General features: G+C 38.2%; 1 protein-coding gene across 1 annotated transcript in view; it reads right to left on the bottom strand.

Moving 5' to 3' along the window:
* The window catches only part of Fam102b (family with sequence similarity 102 member B), a 61,426-nt gene that overhangs the window by 3,551 nt on the left and 48,144 nt on the right, over positions 1-9,731 (bottom strand). The window contains exons 6-10 of the mRNA XM_033758074.1: positions 5,242-5,345; positions 3,067-3,162; positions 2,747-2,936; positions 2,527-2,654; positions 1,683-1,752 (exon numbers count right to left, since the gene is read on the bottom strand). Coding sequence (XP_033613965.1) covers positions 1,683-1,752; positions 2,527-2,654; positions 2,747-2,936; positions 3,067-3,162; positions 5,242-5,345 — 588 coding nt within the window. The remainder of the gene's footprint in view (positions 1-1,682; positions 1,753-2,526; positions 2,655-2,746; positions 2,937-3,066; positions 3,163-5,241; positions 5,346-9,731) is intronic.

Raw genomic sequence — 9,731 nt, 5'->3', positions numbered from 1 at the left:
ACACACACACACACACACGTTTTCTGTTTCTTCACAAAACCCTGATTAATACAAGTGACCCAGTTCTTTTTTATCCTCACCAGCAATGACTATTGTTACTATTTTTAATTTTGGTCATTTTGTTAATGTGCACTGATATCTCACTGTGATTTTAAATTTCCCTAATGAGTTATAATGCTGAATGTCTTTTCATGTGTTTATCGTCCATGTTATCCTGGTTGATGAAATAACTTTCTTTTCATGCCTTTTGCCTGTTTCCTCATTTTTTTTAAACTTTTTTTTTTTTTTTTGTACCAGGGATTGTACTTGGGTCCTTGTGCTTGTGAGGCAGGTGGTAGCACCACTAAGCCAAATCCCCGGCCCTTACCTCATTTATTTTACATCTTATAATGCTTTATTTCTTTTTGGGTACCAGGGATCGAACTCAGGACCTTGTGCTTGCGAGGCAGGTGCAGTGCCACTGAGCTAAATCCTTGGCCCTAAAATGACTATTGATGGAATAAATGAATTTAAATTTATTTCCAGTTTTAAGCATAAGAGAATGATGATTGTCTCTTGGCCCAGGACGCTCCCCCATTTCTGCGACTTGAATTTTGTTCAGGGGGCTCTTCGTAAACATTACGTAGAAACAGTGCCGGGGTGATGGAAGCAAGCGAACAAACAGAATTTCTGGGCTGTATCCGTGTTTACCTCTTTGCTGCAGTTAGGGTGCACTGTAAATCTGAAAATCTGAAATCCTTCAAAACCTGAAACTTTTTGAGGGCTTGCATGATGCTTAAAAAATTTCAGCACATTTTCAGGTTTTGCGTTTTCAGATTTGGGATGCTCAACTGGTAAAAGTGCAAATATTCCAAAATCCAAAAATCTCTGTAAACTAAAACACTCCTCGTTCAAGCACTTTGGACAAGAGGTACTCAACCTGTACCAAGAATCAAGTGGTAAGTCTGGCAGGTGATTTTTTTTTTGGTACCAGGGATCGAACTCAGTACCTTGTACTTGCAAGGCCAGCACAATGCCACTGAGCTAAAAATACAGCCATCTGGCAGGTGATTTTTCTTTTGAATTTGAGTAATTCCCAAAAAGATGCTTGGTGTTTAGGACTTTTATTGGTATGTATGTTAGATTCTGGTGTGGAGAAAAGAAGAGTGCAAGAAAGGTTATTTATTATGCTAACGAGTAGGTACAGCATGCTCATCAACACATAAGACTACTGACTGAAAATGTAACTTGGGGGCTGGGTGTGTAGCCCAGTGGTAGAGCACCTGCCAAGCATACATGAGGCCCTGGGTTCAATCCCCAGTACTGCAAAACAGAAAAAAAAAAAAGGTGAAAATATAATTTTGCTCCGTCTAAATTTTGCTATGTCTAAAATATTAGATTAAGACTCTTTTGTGAATATCCTTTTTATATCACAAGTTGTCCAGTGCTCTCCTAGTCCTTTACCAATATAGTCTAAGAATACATTTAAGGAAATTAGCAAACTTACATAATGTGAAAGAAACACTCAAAATAAGGAAAAGTGAGAGCCACACAAAGAACTGTTGGTTCTCTTCATGTAGCTACTGGTATTTGTGTTTTCCAGTGTTAGTCTAATAAACGCTTTGCAATCTTTGGTCTCTGCTCATGAAACATTTTTAAACAGTCCATCTGACTTTTAGTAAGGTACCACTTAGACTACATACCTATTTGGGAGATGATGACTGCCAAATGTTGTGCTTCCCCCAGGACCCACGAATAACCTCAGTCCTTCTTCTGCAATATACATGTAAAATGTTTGTTATATGCACAACCTTTAGACTACAGTCACCTAACATACTGTAGTAATCAGTATTTCACATTCAGTTGGTTTAACTGAAAACTAGGCAATTTAAAAGCTATACTAACAATTACTTCTCGTCAGCTTTCCTAAAGCTCTTTTTCTTTAAACTGAGTTTTGAAAATAGCCCTTCCTACAAATTTTCATTTCCATTGTTAAGTACTCTCTTTTCACACTAGCATGTGTAACTGTACTTTTCAAACTGGGAGCACATACATTTTCATTTCAGGAAAAATGCAAAGGAGGGCCTGAAGGATTCTGTTACTCACTGTTGTTTTAAGACCATGGTCTCAACCCTCCATAGTATAACAGACTTGAAGCATTATGGCAGGCAGAGATGCAGATATTAAGGGCATGAATGTGGGAGGCCTTGAACCATAATTTAAAGGCAAAGTTTTCTTTATAATTAACCTCTCCTTTTTAGGGAGTGCTAGGGATTAGACCCATAGCTTTACATGTGCTAAGCACTTGTTCTACCACTGAACTACATTCCTTAAAATGGATCATTTTTAACTAACATTCATTCATTTTCCAAATTCAATATTCATTCTCAGAAATAAACTATAAAGTTACCTTGAGATTTTTATGGGCATGAAATTTAGTTTACAAATATGCAGTAGCAGCATGATGTAACTGCCTCCTTCCTGCTGACCACATGGACTAGACAGCCCTGGATTACAGAAATCTCTGCTTGACAGTTTCCCACGCACCTTCTGCACTGGAGTCTAGAGTGAAGTCTTGACTTTGTAATATTTTCTCCACAATATCATCTGCATCCACCCTGGTGTCATCAACTCGCTTCAGCTGAGATTCTACAGAATCCTGTTTCACTGGGCATCTTTGAAAACAATGACAGTTTTTTCCTTCTTTTTATTATGTTATGAAAACAAAAAATTACATTTAAATTTATCCATTAAACTAAAAGGATACCTGTTGAATTTTTCAGAGGCTGCATCTTCTTTATCAGCAGGATCAAGATTTGCTTCAGCAATTTTTTGCTCCATTTCATCACAAGGCTCTAGAATACTTTCAATTCCTGTTGATGTACTCCCCACTGAGGTATTTCTCCTGTGGCAGAACTCAGAGAAACTAGATGACCGGGAATGACATGTGCTATACCCTGTCAGAGAGAAATCACTTTGGATATGACACTAATATCAGACACACTGCAATCTAAAGTCCTTCTATACCACAGCAGTTTCAAGACCCCTTGGAACAATAAGGAATTCCCTTTCACTATTAACCTCTACCTGATACTTTCGACTGCTGGCTTGCATAGCTTGATGTTCTGGAATGTCCACAGGCGCCCAGTTCATCGGGAACAGAGGTACTCTTTGCTGAAAGATCTGTAATGTGTTGTAATATGGTATTACTATTATTGCAAATAAGTTAATGATCAATTTGTATTATAATTAGCATTTGTAAACTATGCCAAGTTCACTATCAAGAAAAATAGGTCAGAAAGTGACACAGATCCCTCTAAATCAGTAAAAGGGAAAAATGCATTGAAAGAAATAAAAAATACTAAAATATCTTCTTTTGTGTGTGTATGTGGCACTGGGGGCTTTGGACTGAGCTATACCCTCACACCTTTTCAAATTTGTTATGTTGTGACAAGGTCTCACTAAGTTGCTAAGTTGCCCTGCTTAGGTTTCAACTCACAGTCCTCCTGCCTCAGCCTCCCATGGTGCTGGGTTTGCAGGTGTGCACCACTGCACCCAGCTAAAAGGAAAATACTGAAATATCTTAGTTCACTGAAGAATTATAGTATTTTTTATAACATTTAGCAGCACTCTTAAAATTAGTACTGTTTTTGTGTCTAGCACTTCTTAAATAAAAACAAGCCAGGTTTTTTCTTACACATTGTCACAAAATTACCAGATTTCACTGGTTTTTGAATAAATCTTGCTTCCTTCCAAATCAAACACAGCAGTAAACTAATACTTTATTATTTAGAATACTTTATTATTTAGTGTTAGTGTTGCTAGTGTATGCTGTAACTTGGGCAATGTCTGTGACAAATCAACACAGCATGGAATGCAGCACTAAGGAGACGTTTCTTTAGAAACTGATTGTAGTACTCAGTTTTATTAGTTTGTAAATCTGCAAAAAAGCACTGCTAAAACCACTTCTGATACTGTAGTTCCCTGATCATATGCATATTCTAGGTATCAATGATGTATTTCTAGGAGTAATCTTCTTTGGCAGAATGTAAGACTGTTTTCATTAAGGTGAAACCCGAACTGTTTTTCCTTGGAAGCAGGAGAGTAACTGAGTAATATATTATAGCAACAGTTCAATAAATGATATTGTACACAGTTGGGCCAACAAGTGCTACCAAATAATCTACTAGATCGATCGGTCTATCTATCTATCTACCTATCTATCTAATAACAAGCACCAGCCTGCTGGAGCTTACAAGACAGCAATAGAGAAAGATGCAGAGTTAGTGATTTTCTCAATGTAAGAAAGAATTTAGGATATTTAAGTGTTGAGGGTAAAGAAGTGTTGAGGGTAAAGAAGATAATAAAAAGGTTAAAAATAGACAAAGGACTTGCTAATCTTGAATCAGGATTTCATAGCCATCATTATCTGTAAAAAACTGTATCACTGTATATTTGAAAAGGCAGCAAAAATGTTAATCCATCACCTTTCTTTCTGTTCTTTCAAATAACACACCCTGCTCACATAACTTGAGAGATAGAAAGAAGCTTTTCTGTCTTTTTCTCCTCCAGTCAACTTGACATTTTGCGTACTTTTTTGGGGGGAGGGTGGTTTGTTTTGTTTTTTAGTAGAATCTCACTATGTTCCCCAGGCTGGTCTCAAACTCCTGCTTTCAAGCAAACCTCCTGCCTCAGATGGGACTACAGGTATGTACCACCTGGCTGGCCTTTAACTCCTAGAAGAGATGGCGATTTACTGAAAGTTTGCCAGGAAAAAATGGATCTTGATGTAGTATATGGCTTTAGTCACCAACCCTTATCCACTGAGTCCAAAACCCTGGCTATTGGCACTAGCAGTCTGTTTTAACAAGCCCTCTGGGTGATGTGGGTGCATATTTAGGCGTGACAGTCATAGAGGGAAAGTGACTTCTGGCACAGAAGCAGCACTTGAGAGGTTACTGGCTGTTGGGCATGTAGAATGGGAAAAGTCCCGAAGTCTCCCGTTCTAACTGTGGGCAGCAGATGCGTTCAGTGGGGTGTGGGGTGGGGTTTACTGCAACATTCACCTATCAATTTGTCCGAGCACACCACTACAGACAAAAAAGCACTGGCTTAACCATAATTATGCTGATATTCAGTGGCCCATTTCAGGCTGCGTGCCCATAAAATTTTAAATCTGGAAGGCCTTTGGGGATCTTTTGGGAGATCAAGCAGTACTGTTTCTTACAAATCACAAAATACCAGTAAGCTACAAATTCATACCTGCTATTCCAAGGTGGACTTTGAGGGTCTCTCCACCTTTTCTGTCTTCTTCCAGAGACTCAGATTCACCAGCAATTGGTATAGACATTGATGTAGAAGGGGGCCTGTAAATAAACATTTCTAAGAATCAGAGCCAGAATCACGGGTGAGCTGAAAGTTGGAAGAACTATTAGAGATTGGTTGTATAGACAGAATACAGCCTTAGCAGGCTGCAGGTCTCAGGCATGCTGGGCAGGCAGTCCGCCACTGAGCAACATTCCCAGCCCAGTGTCAGCCTTCTGAAGGTGGAAGTAATAAACATCAACAAATAATGCAGTCTGATCTTCTCAGAGCTGTGCCTCCTTCAGCTTTTCTTCCCCTCAAGCCAAAGTCCTTTCCCCATTTTCTTTTTCTTCCCAGTTAAAATTTTTGCCTGTAGCTTTGTGTTTTTGCTTCAGTTTGAATTTTTATTATCACTAAAGCCAAGTTCCCACAGAGGCTACACTCTGGCAACTCCGATGGGACGTGTGGAATGAATCCAGGACAAGACCAATTGGACCTGAGACCTCTGGATATGAACCCGATCAGTACTAAGCAGCTGCCTGGTCTTCTTTTCTCCAGAGCAGTGGTGATTGGATGATTTCTAGAGCGCAGACACTGGCCAACCATGTCTCCAAAATCACAGTATGGAAATTTCTAGAGCTTTAGCCTATGCTCTGGACTTTCCAACAGACTATGCGAGTGACAGACTCGGTGGACAGTCTGGATTCTCCAGCCTCATCACCCCTAGGTACAGAAGAGTTTACCTTAGTAGGTGGGATTCAATTCAGTCAATGGCGGACTCACCCAAATTCTCATCCACAAGAGGGGTAGAGCTCAGACTCCACATTATGTTCTCCCACGCCAAGGTTTGTTTCACAGCATTTGCTAAATTAGTGTTTCTGTTAGTTCATTAATGATGTGTAATTTCCTTGTATCTTTCTCACTTTCCATGTATATTCCCTTCTGATCTCTTCTTTCCTTTCCCTCTTCCCCCTGCTTTCCTTGTATATAAATACCATCATTAAAACCTATTTTCTTGCTGGGTGTGGTGTCACACACTGGTAATCCCAGCACCTGGGAGGCTGAGACAGGAGGATCGCTGGGAGTTCAAGGATAGCTTGGGCTACATAGTGAGTTCAGGACCAGCCTGAACTACAAAGTGAGACCCTGTCTCAAAAACCTCCTCTAGAAAACAAAAAACCTATTTTTTTTAGTTTATATGTGTGGGGCACGTATGTATATGCAACTGCACATAGGTGTTAACTGTTGGTTTTGATTCTGTAGTGTCTTACCTTGGTTTGTCAGGTTCTCTCTCACCAAAGGTTGTTTCTTGGGTCATCTAGCTTTATGTTTCTGCAAGTTTATTAACTGGATCCAATCTCCATATATCATATCTCTCTTTTCATTTCTATACTTCCTGCTTTGCTTGACTGCCTGCCTGCTTTTCTTTTCTCTCCCTTCCCTCCCTCTCTTCTTCCCTCTTTTCCTTCCTTCCCCTTTTACAATCTCTGAAATCTCTCTCCCCTATCATTTCCACAGAAAAAAAAAGTATCATCAAAACTTACTTTTTCTTTTATTTTCTTAATATTTTTTGGTTTTTTGTTTCTTAGCCTATCCGTTATTATTACTATTCCTTTGTCTTCCTGGGTTTTTGAAAGAGTTGAGAATTTTAAAAACAAATTTTAAATTGTATGTTGATATGCGGTTGGCTCTTTGGATACTGATATGACTGGTAGTTGTTCTCACCTCGCGATGCTGTGCTAGGGATTGAACTTAGTACTTCAAATAGGTTGAGTGGGTGCCTTCAGGCTGAATCACACTCAGAGCATCATAGGGAGAAGTCCACTTGCTAAAGATGTCTCCACAATACTACAGAGTTGTTTTTTTTTTAAATCCTAACTGATCTACAAACTTAAATGCAAGAATCATGAAAAAAATAAGGCAACAGTATGCCTCCAAAAATTTATAACTCCCTAAATGCTGGTCCTAAAGACACTGACATGGATGAAATACCAAAGAATCAAGAAACCTAATAGTTAAAATGATTAAAGAGGTCAAAAAACAATTGTAAGCAGGTGAATGAATCAATTACTAAGATGATCAGTGAGCTCAAAGAAGATACAAAGAACCAGCTGAATGAATTAAGGAAGACAGTGGAAAGAGATAGAGGCTATAGAAAGGAATCAAACAAAAATTCTGGAAATAAAAAACACAATTTCAATTTTCAGCAGTAGGTGAAATCAGTCAGAAGAAAGGATATCAGGACTTGAAGACAAGGTAGATGTCCATAACAATGAAAAAACAAGAGACAATCTAAAGGTTATCCAAGAACACCTATATGATTCTGCAGAACAAATTTTAGGATCACTGAATTTGATGAAGGGGATGGTATAGAGGCTAACACACAGAAAATTTATTCAGTGAAATTATTGCAGAAAATTCCTCAAAGGCAAGTAAGGAGATGGATACTCAGGGAAAGTGAGCATTTAAGAGCCCCAAATACAACCAGAAAAGAACCTTTCCACAACACATCACAGTCAAAATGCTAGAAACTCAGAATAAAGGGAGAACTCTAAAAGCTGTTAGAAGTGCTAGGTAATCTGTAAGGGTGAACTCATCAGATTTTTCAACACAAATCTTAAAGGCCAGGAGGGCATGGAGTAAAACTTTTCAAGTCCTGAAAGAAAATAATTACCAGACCAGATTACTATATTCTGCAATTATCCTTCAAAATACACACGCACGTGAGCACGTGCGCACACACACACACACACACACACACACACACACATATCCTATGATAAAGATGAACTAAAGAAATTCGTGACCACCATGACAGTACTGCAGAAAATACTTCAGGGAATTCTAAACAGAGACAAGGAAGACAACAACATCCACAAAGCCAAGGGAAAGAATAAATCTCACTGGAAGAGTAAACAAATGGAAAACAAAGCAATCAAGCACTGGAAACACTATAATGACAGACTCAGAACATACCTTTCAATAATAACACTTAATGCAAATAGTCTTAACTCTCTCGCCAAGACACAGAATGGCAGAATGAATAAAAAACCAAGACCAAACTATATATTGTCTGGAGAAACACATCTCCACCAACACACACACACAGACTGAAAATTAAAGCATGTTAAATGATACTCCAAGCAGCTGGACCCTGAAGGCAAGTAGGAGTAGCTATTCTAGGATATAGGAACTTTTTTTCTTTTAGTACTGAGGATTGAACTCAGGTCCTTGAGTTTGCCAGGCAGGTGCTGTGCCACAGAGCTACATTCCCATAGAGTAGCTATTCTAATCTCTGACAAAGTTGACTTCAAACCAAAACTGGTCAGAAGAGATAAAGAAGTTCACTACATACTGGTGAAAGAAGTAATTCACTAAGAAGAGATTACGTTTGTAAATATATATGTACCAAACATTGGCATGCCAAATTTTATAAAACAAAAACTACTTGACGTAAAAGGACAGATTGACCCCAATGATATCATAGTGGGGGACTTTAATAACTCATTCTCACAAACAGACAGGTCAACCAGCCCCCCTCAATCAACAAAGAAATACCAGAGTCAGAGTTTACACTGTACAGCAAATGGCTTTAACATGTATCTACACAATGTTTTGCCCAACAACAGCAGAATACATTCTTTTTAGTAGCCCACAGATTTCAACAAAATATACCATTATTTAGGCCACAAACCATGTTTCAATAAATACAAGATAACTAAAACAATCTCAGGCATGCTATCAGATTACAATGAAATGAAACTAGAAATCAATGGCAAAAAAAAAAATCACAGAAAACACACAAACGCACAGAAATTGAATAATATACTGTTGAATGATGAATGGGTCAAAGAAGAAACCAGGGAAGAAATGTAAACATTCCTAGCATACAGTAACAATGGAAATACAACATATCAGGATCTGGGGGGGTACAGTGAAAGTAGCACTAAGAGGGAAATTTATAGCTACGATTGCCTACGTGAGAAAACATAGCAATCCCAAATAAATAACTTAATGATACATCTCAAAGTCTGAGAAAAACAACTGAAACCCCAAATTAGTAGGAAAGAAATTATAAAGGTCAGAGTGGAAATTAGTAAAAGTGACTATAAAAAGTTAAAAGGCTCGATCAATCAGAGTTGGTTATTTGAAAGGACATGTAAGATTGATAAACCCTTAGCCAAACTTACCTAAGAGAAAGAGAAAACGCACATCAACAAAATCAGAAATTAAAAAGCTGAAAGTACAACAGAGACACTAGAGATCTAGAGAATTATTAGAAACATTCCAATACATTGGAGAGTCTAAAAGAAATGGATAAATTCTTAGATATATATGACTTAAGAAAACTGTACCACTAGGATATAAAAAAAATCCCAAACAGACCAATAACAAGCAATGACATTGACACAGTCATAAAAACTCTACCAACCAAAAAAAAAAAAAAA

The sequence above is a fragment of the Fukomys damarensis genome, unplaced genomic scaffold (genome assembly GCF_012274545.1).
Source record: "Fukomys damarensis isolate Sample0158 unplaced genomic scaffold, DMR_v1.0_HiC HiC_scaffold_33, whole genome shotgun sequence".
Classification (NCBI taxonomy): Eukaryota; Metazoa; Chordata; class Mammalia; order Rodentia; family Bathyergidae; genus Fukomys; species Fukomys damarensis.
Note: the sequence above shows the minus strand (reverse complement) of the source record. Positions and strands in the feature narration are given on the sequence as shown.